The sequence below is a fragment of the Falco cherrug genome, chromosome 4 (assembly GCF_023634085.1).
Source record: "Falco cherrug isolate bFalChe1 chromosome 4, bFalChe1.pri, whole genome shotgun sequence".
NCBI lineage: Eukaryota > Metazoa > Chordata > Aves > Falconiformes > Falconidae > Falco > Falco cherrug.
Genome location: NC_073700.1, coordinates 77,021,271 through 77,040,288, shown reverse-complemented (window position 1 = coordinate 77,040,288; position 19,018 = coordinate 77,021,271). Strand labels below are relative to the sequence as shown.

At 41.2% G+C, this 19,018-nt stretch overlaps 1 protein-coding gene across 1 annotated transcript in view; it reads right to left on the bottom strand.

Moving 5' to 3' along the window:
* LOC102055577 (probable acyl-CoA dehydrogenase 6) overlaps window positions 1-19,018 on the bottom strand; it is a 90,643-nt gene that overhangs the window by 9,625 nt on the left and 62,000 nt on the right. The window contains exons 4-6 of the mRNA XM_055706629.1: window positions 17,546-17,652; window positions 11,564-11,731; window positions 5,021-5,194 (exon numbers count right to left, since the gene is read on the bottom strand). Of these exons, the coding sequence (XP_055562604.1) occupies window positions 5,021-5,194; window positions 11,564-11,731; window positions 17,546-17,652 (449 nt within the window). The remainder of the gene's footprint in view (window positions 1-5,020; window positions 5,195-11,563; window positions 11,732-17,545; window positions 17,653-19,018) is intronic.

Below are 19,018 nucleotides of genomic sequence, written 5' to 3'. Positions count from 1 at the left end.
CCGAATCTGAAATGCAAAATACAACCAAGCCTTGGACTACTACAAAATCCCTTTTCCCACCTGCCAGTTACTCACAACAGGAGCCTGGTATACTTCCATATTCCTTTTTGCATCACTTTCAAGAGCACCTCTATTTAAACTTCATCCCTATACTGCTCTCATATGAAGACTCTGCATTCCACCAACTGACCCTGCCATGATCGTCCACCAGCTCTTCCACAGAGCGCTACTTTTCATGTTTCACATGCTGTCCCCACATTTTGCAAGGTGATCAGCTTTTTTCATTCCTTAAATATTATTCCCTCCTTTCTCAAGCAACTAGCCTCAATGCTTATTTTTCAAAAAAGCATATACAATAATGTCCTCATTTCTTCTGTGCTATTACACTATGCTGCCTTGCCACCCTACTGCTGGTTTTCCGGACAAGAAAAAAAATTGTGATTTTCAGGGACATCTCTCGTACAGAGGAACATCCCTGTCCTTCCAAAGGACTATGTAACACAACACTGTAGCATGCATAACACTAACATGTTTTTCACTTCTATGTCTACAGCCTCCAGCTTGGAAGATGCCAAAAGAGCAAGAAGTGTCCAGGCACCTCTTGTCCCTTGCCCCTAAAATGATACCTGGGAAGCAAACAGCCAAGTCTGAGCTGCTGGCAGGGAAACTAAACAGTACATGCCAGTTCTAGGAGAGCAGAACAGAGGTAGGAGTGATAATGACAAGGGATTAGTCTTGTGCTGGTCTGTCAGAGCAAGGCACTCCAGCATGGCTCACGTGGTTCCCAGCAACCAGCACCAGGGCAAGAAGAGATGAGAAACGGCAAAGACAAGGCAGGGGCAGGACAGGGTGATAGGGAACAGGCCAACACCTATTTAGGTCCTGCTTGCAAAAGTGCTGAAGATCATGAAGGGGTTTTGGACCATCTCTGCTCGGGCTGTCACCATGCATCAAGGCTTGGAGTGGGGGGCCTGGGAAAAGTGCTCTCAGAGTGTTCACTTGTCCACCTCACTGCCTCCTTCCCACCCCAGCTGATTGATCCATCCTCCTGTTTCCCTAACTGCCATCACTGCCCTTCTGCTTATTCCTGGGACTGCCACCTGCACACAGAAATAAACAGAGGAAATCTTCTAAGGACAGTCCTGGGTAGCATCAAAAGCAGCACGGCCAGCAGGTCGAGGGAGGTGATTCTGCCCCCGTACTCTGCTCTTGTGAGGCCCCACCCGCATGCAGCATGGCATCCAGTTCTGGAGCCCACAGTACAAAAAAGACATGGACCCGTTAGAGCACGTCCAGAGGAGGACCACATAAATGGCCAGAGGGCTCTAATGCCTCTCCTGTGAAGAAAGGCTGAGAGAGTTGGGGTGGTTCAGCCTGCAGAAGAAAAAGCTCTGGGGAATCTTTGTTGCAGCCTTTCAATATATAAAGAGCACTTGTAAGAAAGATGGAGGGAGACTTTTACCACAGCCTGTAGTGACAGGACAAGGGGCACTAGTTTTAAACTGAAAGAGGGTAGATTTAGATTGAACATAAGGAAGAATGTTGGGGTTGGAACTAGATGATCTTTAAAGTCACTTCCAGCCCAAACCATTCTATGATTCTAAGAAAATCTAAGAAATTCTTTATGATGAGGGTGCTGAGGCGTTGCCCACACAAGTTGTGCATGCTCCATCATTGGCAGTGTTCAAGGTCAGGTTGGATGGAGCTTTGAGCAACTTGGTCTAGGGAAAGATGTCCCTGCCCATGGCAGGGGGATTGGATGTCATGATCTTTAAAGGTGCCTTCCAACCCAAACCGTTCTGTGATGCCATGACTACAGAGAGCTACGAGCATAGCTCTAACATGGCAAAGCTTAGCTGTGCAATAAACAGCAATGAAACACCGCATGTCGTGAATACCATGGCTGCTAACAGCCCTGTACGACAAAGCAGCACACAATACTTTGCCAATCATACAAGTACAGAGAAACTCCATTAACAGTGAAACTAATTTTTCTCTGAACATTCCCCACCCACCCCCCATATATTTCTTTTCTCTTTTTTCATATAATGTTCTCCACATCCTCAGACAACCTTGGCCCCATGGGTTTCAACAGACAGCACGTGCAGGAAATATCACTCTAGGGCAACCTAAGGATGCAGCTGAGAATTGTGAAAGCACGTGAAGTTGCCAGATGCAGAATATTTTTTTCCTTGTACCTCCATCTGATTTATATTTTTCCATTTGAAACTTCTGCTCACTGTAAACACACTTTGCCTTGCTGCATCTCTTCTCCAAACAAAAGGAAATTAATATATTTTTCTTAGGTTGTGGCTGATCACCCTCTAGTGAGATGTACAGTGAGTTCCAAGCTGAACAATCTGTCTCTTTCATAAAGACGTGCATTGCCCATGCAAAAGGATCTGTCATGCCGCTTACTGGCCATGACTCAATGGTGCTCATAAAACTGAGAGTACAGAAGCAGATAGAGGTCATTACAAAAGTGCCATTCTGCTCTCTCACACACACTGAACTCCGTCTTTGCCTCCAAGTGAAGCAACTAACAAAAAACCTGTTTGCTTTCTTGCCACAGCAACATACTTTTCCTGTGATCCATGCACCAGGTCCACAAATGGATGGTGTTTACCAAGTGTCATAACATGGGAGAGATACCTAGCAACTCTTCTCTTTGAATGAAGCAAGAAACACAGCAACTTCCATAATGTTTCACTCAGAAGACCACACCTGTGACCAAATTTTGCAATTCCAGGAAACTAGTTTTCTATTTATATTTTAAATCTGTTTGACTTAAAATTCCATTTAAAGGGGGGGAGAGAAAGAAAAAAAAAAGTGAAGAAGGAAGGAAACTCCCCACAAATTCTGAAATCTGGCCACAAAGAAGATAATTAATAAACAAAGAGAAGGCTGGAGCACAATACTTGCTTGATACTAATAATACAGAAAAACAGAAAACAAAACAAAAAACCCCAAACACAACACAACAAAACAATGCCCAAAAAAGAGAGAAAGAAAAGAATGGCAGTCAACTGCCTCTTCCAAGTTTTAGGAAGCAGTGAAAGCAAGGGTGCCAGGACTGGGCCCTAGAGCAGGCAATTTTCAATGTCACGCAAATAGTCATGAACTCAGAAGGAACAGAAACGTCCTTCTGAGGGCCACAAGTGAGCACTAGGATTACACACGCACATCTAATCACAAAACTGCTGAAGGCACGTGCATAGTTTTGCACACCTGAGGCTTCAGCAAAGCACTTGTGGTTGAACATATGTAAAACCATCTGCAGGACTGGCAGTTAACAGCGAGATGTCACCGTGTAACAAACCGCAGCCATCAAGTACCTGGCTGCCTTCTGAGTACTGGTTACTCTTTTTTCTTGTTTACAACTGGTTACCTCCAGAGTTTGCAACTTGGCTCAAACCATGGGTCTCGTCCCTGTTCCCAGTGATTTTATACATTTTATATCAGAATGGCTATAAACCAGGGGGCCCAGCGAGATATAATACACTGGTCACCATGCGGCAGAAGGCAGCTCCAAGGCTCTTCCTCCCTGATGGCTCCTGCCTGGCCATGGCGGGCGGAGCAAAGACGCCCTTCCCAGACTGCTCATCCAGGGTGAGGGTTTGCCTGCTCCTGCTGTGTTGCTCTGGGCAAAAAGAAGAATTGAAACCTGGTGTCCCGCTTCCTGGCAGGGCATGGTGACTGCTGGGCAGTTGTGCAAGGCTGGACAGTACCAAACTCTCAGTGGTTTTAACAGGAGTGATCAAACCTGCCAGGCTTTGTGTTTGGATGCTGTCAGTGCGCGTCACTTTTGCCTGGGGCATGAGTAATGCCGTGAGCTACTCTGCTGCCTGGGGAGCACCACTGCAACCCAGAGTTTCTGATTGTTTTGTTTAACTTAGACTTCAAACTGAGCATAAAAATGCATAATGCACATCCTTGCAGTCTGTGCATGCCTTGATTAAAGCAGGACCAGCAGCAGGACCGTGTCTCTTCCTTGCCTGAGTCTAACCTCCTGTTCTTTGCTAAAACTACTCTCACATTTACAATTTATCTCAGGCTGAACTAAGAATTTTGGCCCAAACTAAAGATTTTTTAAAGCATTTGAATTCTAAAATATTTGGTCTGGGATCAGCCCACAACAGGGAGTAATTTTTTATTTGGTCACTGAATCAGAAAATCACTTCTTAGAATTCCCGACTCCCCAGCCACACACAGCCAGTAACAGACAGGATATGCGCAGGAGCATGAATATAGTGGGATTATTTACATGACCATGAAATTTAAAGAGGGCCAACCTTCTTACAGTGGACCATTGTATTTAAGTTGAAGAAGCAAACACGGGGGGGTGTGTGGGGGGTGGGTGGGGGGGGTGGGGGGGTGGGGGGGGTGTCTGTGTCTGTGTGCTGAAAATGGACAATCCAGACTTAGGTCTGTTACCTGGAATATCCAGAATCCATATAACTCAAATATGCGGATTCAGGTATGGCCTGAGGCCAGAGTAACAAGAACTCTGTGACAGCTTAACTTCAGGGAAAGGAAACTGGTGCTGTACCACCTATGTCCAAAGCACAGGGAGGTAAAACAGATTTGTAAAACAAAGCTCTTTTACATGCTGTAAGAGCCACTTTACACAGCCACTAAGAATTTTCTAAAATCCAGGATAAACATCATAGCTTACTGTACTAAAGGATAAATCACCACCCTTCTATTTCATGCCAGTATTTTAACAACCTTTGTACTATATTTGTAGCAGACATAACACGATGCCATGTTTTCTTATCAGCAGAAAAGCACCAAGAAAAAGAAACAAGGCGAAACCATCCTTGCTGATATGTCACAAAAATTTTTCTGTGTTGAGCTTTTCTACAGAAAGGGAACATGGTCTGTATCCAGGCTATGACAGATTTCAAAAACAGATCATAAGAGGTCACTCCAATTCACAATAAAAGGAAAGTGCCATTAGTCATGCGAAGGGTGACCCCCATGTCCCTGCCCAGCCCCAGAAGCGCAAACGATGACTTACCAGTGGCTACTCCCCACAGCCGCTCTTCTTGGAACTGCAACATCTGATATGTAAAACCCTTTCCTTCCTCACCGATGAGGTTTTTGCTGGGGACCCTCACGTCTTCGAAAAAGATCTGAGCTGTGTCCGATGACCTCATGCCCAGTTTGTCTATCTTTTTAGCAATGTGAATGCCTGAAGAAAAAAGGGGTATTAGGAACACCACAAAAAATAGAAACACTCTGTACTTTTAGGAAGGCCACAAAAGAAATAGAAGCACTACATACAAGTACATAATTTTAAGAAAGTGAAGTTTGCAGATGTGAAGGTATGTGCCAAGGCTACAGTGAAAACTACCTTCAGGAAAAACTTAACAGTATTCTGGAATTTAAGAGTAAAATGGTCCACAACCTATTTTGAAGAGTTTTTCCATTTAACATTTAAGTAGAAAATCAGAAACTGCAGTGTAAGGGGTCCTCTTTTCTTACGTCTTGAATAATAATTGTTTACTAGTAGTAATAATCTTACTTCACAGACTTCTTGAAACAATGCAGTATTTGCTTATATTTGATTTTTAGTGCACTACAATAAAATGCTGGGATTCAATTTAACGGTATTTGCTGAGTGCCTGCGCTGCTGTGAAACAGTAGAAAAATATTTTAAAATGACAAAAACAGAGCTATGTTGTAAGCTGTAACTAGAGAATTTCTCTTCCTGGAAATCCTTTTCCTTCCCTCTCTTCCACACTTATTCTTCCCTTTCTAGCCTATCCTGACTTTTTCTGGTACCTGTAGAAGAAAAATTTATAATCATGCCACACTGTTTTTTCCTAACAATAAAAAATCAGACTTAAATTCATAACTGCTACAAGCATTCAAAAATTCCATATCAACTCCAAATTTTGTTAAAACTATGTATTTTACGATGGCCTACAAAATACTGCTTAGTTCATCTAAGTAGTCATAGAAGGGTTCATAATGATTACAGTTCATTCCTCTGAGTTGTCACGGACGTGCGTGTGAAGAGGGTTTGCCTCCCCACAGACCCCCCTACACAGCACCGACTGACCCCATGTCCGGTGGTTTGCTGGAGATGAGCCCAGTTCCTTCAGGTTTGGCCACGTAAGTCTTCAGCTGCCTTGTCACACCAGGCAGGACTCCTTCCTGCTGTTCATTTTTTGCTAGCTACAAGTTCTTGCTCTTGTGCAGATGCAAGCATGGCTCACCACCGCGCCATGGGAGTTTAACAGACATCCACTGATATGTTTTGTGGCAATTCTCTTGTCTTCAGTTTTTGCCTCCTTGTTGCTGCAGGGCTGATGTGAGTATTCGGGATAGAAGGCAAGAATGTTTCAGAGGTAAATTGAAGCCAGCAATCAGGTATGAGGATTTGCGGCAAACGTACTGATTCCATCTGCCAGGGCAATATTTGTAGAAAAACAGTGCTCCAAATCAGCATATAGGTCCTTGCAGAAAACCAAACATTTCACTACATACAACATACATAGTATTCTAACCAGTTTTGTGAAGAGGAGGCATTTGAGAAATATTTTCCTCTTTATTCTTTTTTTTTTTCTTTTCAGTTCTCTGCTACTCTCTAAAGTGGCTCAGTAGGAGCTGGTCACTGCACAGGCTGTCATGGTCCCTCTTTGGGGACCATGTCCTTCATGGCTTTCAGTGAATACATCTTTCTGAACCAATATAGACATCTCAACTTCTACTGATAGGAGGGCTTCAACCATATGAAAATTACTTTGGTTTTGCATGCAGAAGCAGCTGGCAGTCATTCCCTTCACATTTACTCTCTCTGGCTGCACTGAATAAGGTTATGGAAAGTTTCATTTCTCCGCAGAGATGAAATACTGATGCTATTTCCAAATGCCAAGACTGCTCTCAGAATAAGGTCCACATAGACTTACAGAACACCTTCCACTCCAGATTTTTCTCCACCAGCCAATCTATAAACAGATTATGTGTTAGAAATACTTGCTTTGATACATGTTCAACACAGGAAGAAAATCAGGACAGCTGTATCAAAAATTTTGATTCTTGGATTGAAAATTAACCAGCAATTTGCACCCAGTCATGCCAAGAAAGCATTTGTGGCTTGTTTCTGTATTAAGATCAGAGCTAAACACACACACACTGAACCATTTAGAGGCCCAAATGATTTCTGGAACATCTTTTCCTTTTGGAATATTACTGCTTGGTTTCTTTGACAGCCTCAGAGATCATGCCTTTGGTCTACTTCCAGCTGGTTTTACACAATCACTGCTCCTCACCCACATGAAGATGCACTTACTGCTCCTGTTAGTGGGTGGTTTACTAAGGACTCTGCTGGAAAAAGTACAACTGCTGCCAGTTCTTTATATTGCTAAATCAATCCTGCACCTCCCCAGATCCACATACAACAGCTATTGAAGAAAGCTCTTACACCTTTGATTAGAGGAGCTAGACGTGTTAATGATTTTTACCTATACTTCTTCCAGACTGGGCTGTGTGCTCAAGTTTCCTGAATCCAGCAGCATCCCCTCTGTTGTGCCTTAAGAGTTTCACTTGCTCTTAGATTAATTCATGCTTCTCATTCAGAAGGAGGCCCAGAGTGCATCAGCCTCATGTAGTTCCCCCTCTGTTGCTAGCACATGCTTTATATTTTCTCTTTTTTGAAGACAATATATTATCATCTCTTTGGTTACAATATGGGCATCAAAACTTTCCTTTACTTAGTTTAATTATCTTAATTCTATATAATATATATACACACATACTATATACGCTTCTATATACTCTTTATATACTACATACTATATATATCCATACACACACACACACACACTTACATACAAAAAATTACCAGCAGCACTAGAAATTACTTGCCCAGATAACTGCTGGAGTTTGTCTGTATTAAATAAATCGCAAGCAATAACACACAAACCTTAATCTAGCAAGGCTAAGTGCCTGACTTACTAAAATCACTCTAGCAGAACCATTTGTGCTACTAGCATAAGCATCACTGAGATGGATCGCTGTATCTCCTCCTGGGCAGTTTTTCCCAGGGGTCTTTGATTTTTCATTTTCTCCCACTACTCCAGCCTTCTGACAATCTCTTTTATTTCCTATATTCTGTCTTGAGAGAAAGGCAACGGGTCTCTCCTGACACCATTTAGTGCCATTACAAATGGAAACAGGCAGATTTTAAATGACAGCCTGAGAAACATGCTATTTCCCCTTTCCTGGATGCTCCCCACTTTGTGATCTCCCCCTTGCAACCTACCCTAGAGCTATCTAAGGACTCAGAAGACAAAGCAGTGCACAAATAATTACCAGATTAGGACTGCCAGCCATTTGTCTATATATCTGACACACAGACACTTTATGACTTGTTAGATTCTCTTCCATTGTATGAGAAATTCAGCTTTTTTTTTAAAAAGACATCATTGGTATGAGGAGTATTCACCTAATGTGGATATCTACTGTGAATCCACACTGCTGTTACATGAATTCCCTTGATGAGAAATGTATTCAGCAGTGTCTGTCAAATCTAGACCATGATTTGCTTCACCCCAGAACACTGTACACACCTAAAATTAAAGAAGCAAATCCTACTTCATTTCTCCAATAAACTACTAGGTGAAGTTAATAATATGCTTTCAGACTTCAAACTTTTGGGTTTTTTTTATCACCACATTATACAAGTATGAAACAAGATTTTTGCAAAAAAAAAAAAAAAAAGCAAACATAGTCTCCCGTGTCCTTCCAGCTGCTAGGAAGGAATGAGTTACTGCTGCACCATGGATCCCTTCCTTACCCTGTGTTACAGGCTGGTGACTGCAGCAGTTAGTCAGACATAACACACTCATCTCCATTGCACTCGTTCTTGAGCTTTGACACACATACATCTACAGCCGCTTGATACTGCATCATTCAGTGATGTCCTCCAGACACATCCTGTACAGTCTTGGTTTGCTGCCCTCAAAGGAGCACAATCTGGGCCACACAGACATCCTTAGGATGTATCAAAACAGCTGGAGCTTCCTTCTCACATCTGTGTCAAATGGAAGCCTTTTTCATATTTTTCCTCTTTGTTTTCCTGAAAAATCTCACTTCTGATATGACCCACCCACTAAACAGACTCAACTGTCTTAATGCTTTACTTTAAAAGGTCACCAGTCTTGGTACAGTGATCTTTTTGGAGGTCAATATCTGTAACACAGAGAAGAATGAAAACATGTACAAAGCATATACACTTTGAGAAGTGCAATTTTTTTGTTTCTAGGAAGACTTCTGCACTGATGCAGATCACCTTCAGGCGACTCAGGCAATTTTTCTACTCTTTACCGCAGGTAAAGAAGTTCTGTGTATAAGCTGCGTGACCTAAAAACACTCCCCCTCAAAGCTATGGCTCATGTGTCTTTTTGGCATAAGCAAAGCAGCTGAAAACCTACAAGTCCATTTCTGTATATTTTATCTGCCTCTAACAGTAGGTTGGCCACTTTGTTGTTTTTGGACAACTGATTTCAGAGGAGCAGTATCACATTTGCACTCTGACCCTTTAATAAAAAAATCACAAGGAGAACTTCATGCAGATGGCTGATAAGTGAGATTACCTGGAAATTCAGGGAGATTCTGGCTCTGAGTTACATATTCACTTGTCACTTATCAATAAGGACAAAGTTAACAACTAGTGAGGCAGCTCAGGTCCATCAACTGTGAGCGCCCATTCAAAGCCTGTCTTGCATAAGCAGTGGTTGCAGAAATTCACAACCCACTCAGCACTTGCTTAATTCCCAAGGCAACTCACTTGCTTGAGTTACTCCACACTGAAATTCACTTCGAAGACATTCCCCTTAAGTAGCTCTCATCACCCTCTTTTGCAACACTGGAGACCTCGGTTTTGTTCTCAGTCTGATCCATTAAATGAGCAGACAGACATTCACTTCACTGCCATGGTGGTGGTCCCTACATGCGAAATGCTGATAATGACATATATTTTGTATGTAAAATACTCTGAATTAAATTTAAAAACCCCCATAGTTTCTAATATTTTATATTACTATATAAATACATTTATACACACTATTATCCATTAAATAATTGTCTATTTAAAATGTTATAAAATATAGTATATATTATATATTAAATTAATATTACACATTTTCTCAAATATTTAAATGAGTGAAAACCAAAACAGGTTTAAAAACTTTTGAACAGGTGTTAGAACTGCAAAGAGTCCCTGCCGACATAAGCTTGACTGCATCCTCCCTGAAGGGTGTCCTTTTTGCAGACAGCACATTATTGTTGCTGCAAGAACTGCAGACTACTCAGGAACGGACATCCAGTGGACTGCACCACTGAAACTTGCACCCTTATGTCAGGATGTACTTCTTCAGCATCTTCACACAAATTACTAGTCTTCTTCAAAAACAAACCCCTACTTCCAAGATCTTTGAAGCTTTCACTCCAGCCCACATTTAACTCGCTATTTTTGTAATTTAAACTGATAACGATAGTAGCGCCCTAGAAAAAAAGATCCCTTTGCAGAGCACAGCCATGAAGCCCCCTGGGTGTGCCTGCACTTCTCTTCAGCAAGCCCACCAGGCTGGGTGGCAGAGGACAGCTATCAGAGGAAGGTCAGGCCCAGCCACACAACACAATCGCAGCGCAGCATTGCATCCCTCTAGTATTCAATGCAGCTGGTAAGTCACCTCACCCTAACTGAGTCAGATACTGCCCATGGGCTCCTGGGAGGCATGTGGGATGAGATTGTTTCGGGATTTGTTTCCCAAGTTTAAAATATCTAAACTCTTTATCCTTTCATTTTCACGTTTGAGAATCACTTTCAGTGTTTTTTAAGAAATAAGACAGCAAGCTTAAAAATACTTCTCCAGTCGTTGAAAAAACTATATATTTTCTGTTCACCAGTCCTCACACAAAACAGGAAAGAGTTTAACGCTTTTTTTTAAAGGTAATTTGAGAACTTTTCACATGCAGTTCATATGTAGAAAAGATCTATGTAAATAGAGTACTGTGTTATTTGTTTTGCAGACTGTTTGCATCTTCATGCTTTTTAGTGACAGAAAACCAAGATAAAAGTTTCGTGGAACTTCTCCAAAACTAAAAGACACTGGATGTTATAACTTTCAAAAAAAAAAAGTTTGCTATATTTTTAATGATTTCTTTGAGGCATTAATTTTTGTCCTTGGCATTGACTTGTCTATTCAGTCTCACAGAATGTTACGAAATACTCCCATGCAAATGTATCTCAACAACTTCTATAAACTTATTTTTGGCACAAAGGACTCTCCATGTAAAATTATTTGGGAAGTCAGAAGCCAAAGTCTGCAAAATATTTAACTTCCTTCTCATTTCCTGTTGTCCCCTACTTGTTTTGTGGAAGCGTGCAAATCCATTTCAGAACCAACTTTGTATGACAGTGAAACACCTAACTTAGAAGAGCATTTATGGGTGCAGTCCTTTCTGTCAAACATCTTTCCTTTTTGTTCTGGGCATCCACAAAAACACTGATAAAACCACATTAGAAGAGAAAAGAGTTCTGTGATATTACCAGGTAGATTCATTGGCAGACATATGAGAGATTTATTTCGATGAGGAGGTCCTTCACTGGTGTTTGCCAGCAGGCACATCCAGTCTGCTTGGCACCCAGACGTAGTCCACATCTTACCACCATTTATGACATATTCATCGCCTTTTCTCACAGCTTTCGTCTTGATACCTATTTCAAAACACAGGAAATTAAGGGTTATTCTTGTGAAGGAGGGATAAACCGGTCCCGGAATGACCGGCAGAGTCGTTCCCTTGCTCTCAGACAGACAACTAATATTTGGGTCTCCCTGCGTACGCCCCCCACGTCCTCCAGCCCTTCAGGGCTGCACAAAGCAGTGTCTGGACAGCTCTTGGAAGGCAAGTGGTGAAACCGGACCACTTCTCTCATGCTCCTTTAGGTGGAGTCTTCATCCCAGTGGATGAAAGCAGAAAACATTCCCTACGTAAATTTGGTTGTCAAAAACTTGGGCCAGAAACATTTCAGTCTGGGGTCATCTGTATTACATCTCTGATACTGTGCACGTTAGCCACCGAGGAGGCCATTAATTCCAGAGTCCTGACTCAAACTTAAGCCTCAATATCTGTGTATGCATAAAGTTATATATATATATATACACGCACTTCCTGCATGTTCTTCGTCAGAAAGGCATAAAAATTTCGAAGCCAGGAAACTTTCAAAAGGCCAAGTCTAAGTGCTAAGAATGTCTGTGCATGGAGTTCTAAACACCAGGCATTTATACCCCCTGGCAAAAAAAAAAAAAAATAATCATATTTTCATCCGTGAGCGTTCACATCACACTGCAAGCCCTAGCTGCACAGACAGCCGGAGTGAATCATTAGTTATTTTTTACAATCCAACAGAATTTCCAAAGGGCTGGCTTCTTTCCCCTGCAATTCTTCAATTAAAAACCCCAACTGAGGAAGGCTCTCCAACAGATATCTAGCTATAGGTAGGGATGGTACCACACCCCTAATAGCACCTGTAAATCTAATGAGACTATAAAGTCCATAAGAGCCCACCTACTGAGGGAAGCGGTAACTTGGTGGGTAGGCATCAGACAGCAGGTGGAGCGGGCAGGCACATTGAAGTCAGCTGGTTATACCTTCATACACACCCACCCCAGTCTGCGCATGAGCCTTCTTCCCAAAGCTCTAAACATAAACCAAAGCAAAAATCAAGAATCTGATCTTCATTTACAAGGTAAAACGGGACTGAGGTCAGCATGGCTGAAAAGAAGCCTTGTTAATGGAGGAACTGGGGAAAAATGATGGGAGAAAATTATCTAAGTATAAGACAGGGGAATATCAGATAAAGTTATGGCTAAAGGAATTTACAAACAGCTAATGATGAACATCAAAGGAAAGAGATAGTACTAATGTGGATATATAGCTATTCAGTCAATGAAAAGACTATGTCAAATCTGTCCAAGGGACCTGACATGATATTCTCTCTAATAATGAAGGCAAACAAACCGAAGAAATCTAAAGTACTGATGCTTGTAATACACGCACACAGACACTGAACAATCATATATATGGAGATTAAATAATAAACGAAGGACACACAGTAGCCAAAATAAGAAATACAAGACTGTACTGAAGCAGTATGAAAAGGATGGAGCATACATGGTGATTTACATCACACATCCCTTTGTTGTAGAACAGCTACTGGAGAGATTAGATAGAGGTCTCATGGAAGGTCTGCAGAGGAACAATGAGCACTCTGATGTTACCACAAATGTAAACAGTTCTTCCAAGCATGGCGTCACAGGGGACTAACCACCCAAACACAGACTGAAGAACAAATGCCTCGCTAATGGGAATGTTCAAGTGCTCCCAGATGTGATAGCTGACAGTTTGCTTCAAATGCTTGAGAAACAACTAAAATCAGCTTATGAAGAGTTGATTCTCTTTAACTCTAATAAGAAGAAAGATTATCAAATCAATAAATAAGTTTTATGGCTAAAATACAGAAGGCTTAGAAAACCTACTTAACAATTTACTTAAGCCTCAGGGATATGGCTATGACAATAATTTGGAATAATTGACTGCAATTTTCTCCCTGATAGAGCATAGCTCTAGGAAAAGGCTACTTCATTGGTTGCTCCATAACCCATTTTTGGCAGGTCCACACCACTGGCCCTGTAGTGCCTATAACTCAACGAGTTGCAGAGCATGCTGTGAGGGCCCCTTCTAGGAAAGGCCACAAGTCACCATCAGAAGGATACAGCTAGTGCCCTATAAGCAACAGGGCTGGTCACTTCACCACTCCAATCACAACATACTTGAGTCTCAAGTTTTCTTCTACACTGTGCTCTTGAATCCAGCCATGCATCTTAAGATATTTGACGAAAGGCAAGGTTGGCTTTAACTTTTAAGGTCACCATTACAATCTAGGATAGGCAATGCATATCCTTAAAGTAAAAACTGAAGAACACATATCTAGAATTTACATCATCAGCACAGGAAAAAAAACCCGAAAACTTGCAAGAAATAGCTTCAAGTCTAACTGAATGAATAATCACTTCAAATAACAGGAGATAGCCTACAGGAAAGGAAAGAGATTAATCATCAAAGTAAGCTACAGTTGGAGGTCAGAAGGTAAGAACTGCCACAGGTCAAACCAAGTTAAACCTTGTGGATGAAAACGAACAAAACTGAAGAAGACTGAGGCAGCAAACAAAAATGTTTCAGCCACAGAAATGAGAAGTGAATGAGAAAAAATATGAGGCATACAGAGGATGCCTCAAAAATAAGGAAATATTTCACATGAGATTATAAAGATATAGCTGACAAAGCAAGACATCTACAGGAAGGAGTGTCCAGAAATCAAAACTAGTGAAAACAGAAGTTGTTTGTTTTGGCAATCTGCACAGCCTCAGAACACATTTGGAAAGAAAAGACAATTCAATTTACCAGTGGCACCTTATTTAAAACCAACCTCATTTGTTTATTACAAAAATGGATTTTCTAGATAAAAGCAGAACACTGTTGGACCCAAGCAAACTAAAATTGATGCTACAAGGTAACCATGAGTTAAAATTTTGAAAAGATAAGAATTAGGACAAAAGTGGGAATGTAGGTAAGGAACTTGGTGAAAGGGAAGTTGCATCCGTTTGCATTAAAAGAGGAAGTGCTGATGTGCAGATGTGCAGGAAGCTACTACCTGGATATCAGCCTTTGGACAAAGCCTTTAACAATCTTTAAAAGAAGAATAGGAATACACTAATAAAACTTGCTGGTGACACAAACTTGAGAGACATCACCAACACAGACAACCAAGGTATCGCCCAGCAAGAGAGGATTGATCTTGAGTTTTCAAATTCAACACTGGAAGTACAAGCAGTTAGGCACAAGGTAATACAAATGATCGCTTGGTGTCTTATGATGTTTCAGCAGCATAGTTAATCACAAGATTCACTAGCCAGCAAACTGTTGTGTACACTGTGCATATCAGAGGGTAGTATTTCTATTAGGCTTGGAGAAGCATTTGTACCATTATAGACACCGTGTGCAATTTTGGTTTTTCATGCTCAAAAAAAGATGACCTAAACCCAGAAAAGCAGAAGGACTGGATTCCACTGAGACAAAATGGGCCAAGATATCTATGTTGAAGAGGTAGATGTGAACAGAGTTACTTGGTGCAGTTGCCTGGAAGACATAACCTGAAGAAAGGGCGAGTGTCTTCCATGATGCATTTTTACATATCCCCCCAAATTATCATTAAAACATTACATAAATTGTAGAATAGTAGTGAAAGATAATGAGACAAAATCATTAAAACTGACACAAATGTGTATGCTTTGCAGTACCAAGAATCCTGAAATCAAAGACAGACACTTTCTATACCAACTGTTCTGTACTGCTCTGCTCAAGTCATCTCTGTGCTAGTTTTGTTGTACACAGTCAATACTACGTACAATATACAACAACTACATCTGAAAGCAGCCAGCTGCTCCTTCAAATTCACTTGACATTTATTTTAGACTAATATACACAGTCTTCTTTGTTCTATTGAATTTTGAATAAATTAATTCAAGGCACCTTTTACTTCTCATGTAGAGAAACTTTTTTCTTCTGTGTTCACATCGCCTTCAGTAATTTTGGAACTGGTAGAAGATAACGCTAGAGGTACCTTATTCTGTGTTCATTCTTCGGTTAAAAATATATTGGCTTACATGGCAGAAGTATGTCCCCAACCTTTGTATGTGAACCGTTGCTATGTTTTACTACCCCTTTACTTACCTAAGGGACTCAAACATCCCAATAGCATGAGAAACCCAAGGATGTATCAAGTGCAATTACACACAGTTCAGTCTACTTTAAAGCTGGGCCACCTGGAGGTGGCAAGTTCTCTCTGCCTTGTGCAAACCAGTGCTACTCAGAACATAAGCTAGTGCTGTTCGTGCCTAAGTTGTCCATTTAATTACCCTCTAGAAGCACTGTAAGCTGCTTTCTGGATTTATACCAGGGATCAGATCTTCCATGACAGCTGAAAAAGTATTGTCATTTCATCCTGCAGTCTGCCTCCCAGCTGCAGTCTGGGCTCATCAGATAATGCTAGTTGATTCCAAATTTCTCTTTAACTGTATTAATCCAGTGTATCACACCCATTAAGCTAGATGATAAACAACATGCAGCTAAAAGAATATTTATGTTACTTATTATCTGGAACACTGCATCAAAAATTCGAAATCATATTTAGAAAGTTCTTACAATCATCTAGTTATACTAGAGAGGCATTAATTAAAATAAATAATGTTGTATTTCCTACATTAGCAAAATTCAAATTTCAGATTGTTTTAATGAAAAACAAGTCTATAAATATTATGGAATTTTTCTTATGAATAAAATCAACTAACTAGAAAGAAAAACAGCAACAGATCATGCAGTAAGATTATTTCATTATCCCCATTAACTCTCTTGAAAACTACTTGTTGCACCCTAATGGTGAACAATTATCTATTTGTCTTGAGAAAACAACGGGATATGGACATAGGACTCTGCTGATGAAAAAACTTCTGTGAAACTTGTCAGTTTTGTCTGCAGGAAGATGCTGTCTCAGCAACTTGTAAGAGCATCATGTGTGTTCTTACTTTAGCCACCCTGTGTCCAACAGTGACACCTCTAAAAGCGGTTTCTTGTCATTCCCTTTTCCTTGAAGTCCATCACAGTCAGATGAGATATCTTTTACTTTTTCTACGATATCTGTTTTAATTGATGGTTCAAATTATCTACTGCCTCAGGCACTTCAGAATAATGGTTTCATTTTACCACATTTTTAAACATATTCTTGCACTAGAACAAGAAAAATAGTTGCATGCAAATAACTCACAAAGCTTATAGATCTGACATGGCAAATTCTTCATTAGCTGCATATAAAACAATCACCAGTTCAAAGACATTTTTGCTGCACAGGAATGATGGAAGGGGCTGAGGTGAAGTAAGAACAAGCAAGAGGAACCCATTGTGGAAGTGACACCGGCATTTTCAGAACAAACTAGCTCTGTAATTTGCCCACATTCAGTGGGAAGGTCTGTTTTAAGGAAGTGCGAGTTTTAGTACAGTTGAACAGGCTACACTCGCTCTCTTGTAGGTCTGCAGATTGCACAAGTGACAGTGGCTGTGCAGCTACGGAAGGCGCTGGAGGGCTCCCTGCCAGGGGTGAGCTTGAACAGAACGGGGAGGCAGCAGCAGCAGCACAAACAGGAGGAAAAACACAGGGCCAGCATGACAGCTGCATATTAACCTGTTGTGCTCAGGCTACACAGGGTTATAGCTATTGATTCACTGACAAATATGTTCAATTTGATGCATCAGAGACATGTATTACTGCTCCTGGATTTTGCCCTCACCACACTACCCTTTCCTTCCTTTATATTTCTTACAAATTATAGCAGCAACGGGAAAGGTCAGGGAAACCAGATTATTTCCATTAAAATACCAGGCTGTCTAAAACTGGCAATTTGCTAGGTTAACTTACTTGCGACATCTGACCCAGCTCCAGCTTCACTGACTCCCAAGCAAGCCACAACATCTCCAGCTATAGTCGGCATGAGAAACTGTTTTTTCAACTCATCAGAACCAAACCTGCAAAAATATAACACAAAAGATAGGACATTAAAAGCTTTTGAAGGTGGATTTTCTTTACAAGTTAGTTACAAATTTTGTTCTACCCATACAGTTATTAATTTTCCTCTGATTAGGTAAAACCTGTCCTAGAGCCAAAAGACAGAATAGATACCCTCCAAAGCTATGATTCAGAGCTTTCACCACAAGTGCAGCCGCAATCATTTTAAAAAAAGTTTTTACAAGTATGCAGGCATCTTACTCCCACAGAAATCTGTGCTCTAGATGCCCAAAACTCTGATCTTTATAACTGTTGTTTTGAGAGCTCTCAGATCTATAGTCCCTGGGGTTTCCCCCCCAGTGCCCCCGTACCAGTCTGCAGTCAGCCAGGATGGAAGACCTGCTGCCTGTATATCTGTTGACTTTTGCACCAGCTCTTTGCCAGGTTTTAGTGGCGACTGAAAAGTTGTGACATGTGATGGCCACCCTCTGCAAATATCTGTGTTCTTACGTTATTTACATTATTAGTATTTCACATCTGCATTTAAATCACACAGTGCCATTAGTGCTTCTTCCCAGCTGTTCCTCTAGTCCTCAAAAAAATAAAAAGGGAAACGGCAAACTGTTGATGGCATTTTAACTCAAAAAATTCCCTTGGCCATATTTCAATTCAGCTAAGAGACACCCTCGTTTTCTCAGTGTTTAGCTGCTTTCATGGATTCAAAACATGGTCCATCTCATTTCATGGTTGATTTTGTCCTAATTAACATTTGCTGATTTGTTCTTGCAGTGTGAATGGTGAGCTCATGGTCTAGTTTTTGAACCATTCTCGTGCTAGGCTGAAAAATCCCTCAGGTCATGAGATGGCTTTCCTGTGAGCAGCAATGCATAGAAGTCATGTTCCTCCTCAGGCTCCTCTTCAGTATGAGGCTTCTCAGGTCAGCATCTCCACTCATCTCCTTGGAATTGCTGGCTGCCTAAGCAGGCTGCTGTTACCTGGCCCTCCTCCTAAAACACTGTCCCAGTACTTCCAAAGGAGTGATGCCATTTTAGCTAGAACTGACCCATCCCCTCCACTGCAACCCTGACACAAAACAGTCAAAGAGCACAGGACAGCCAGAGAACAGGCTGGGAGCTGGCAGGCACTTTCACTGAGCACACAGGGAGCTCAGTTCCTAGCTCTGTCCCTGCTGATAATCATGGCAGCAATCCCAAATAAATACAAGAAGCGAGCTTGGAGTGTTTACCCCTTCCTCCAGCATACTGAGACAAAGTCCCCATGTCTGTTATGCAGTGTATTTTTTTTTTCCCCTTCTTCTTTCCTTGGGACATGATCAAGTATAGCCAGATGAACATTCATTAGACAAAAAAGCCTCAACCAACAACA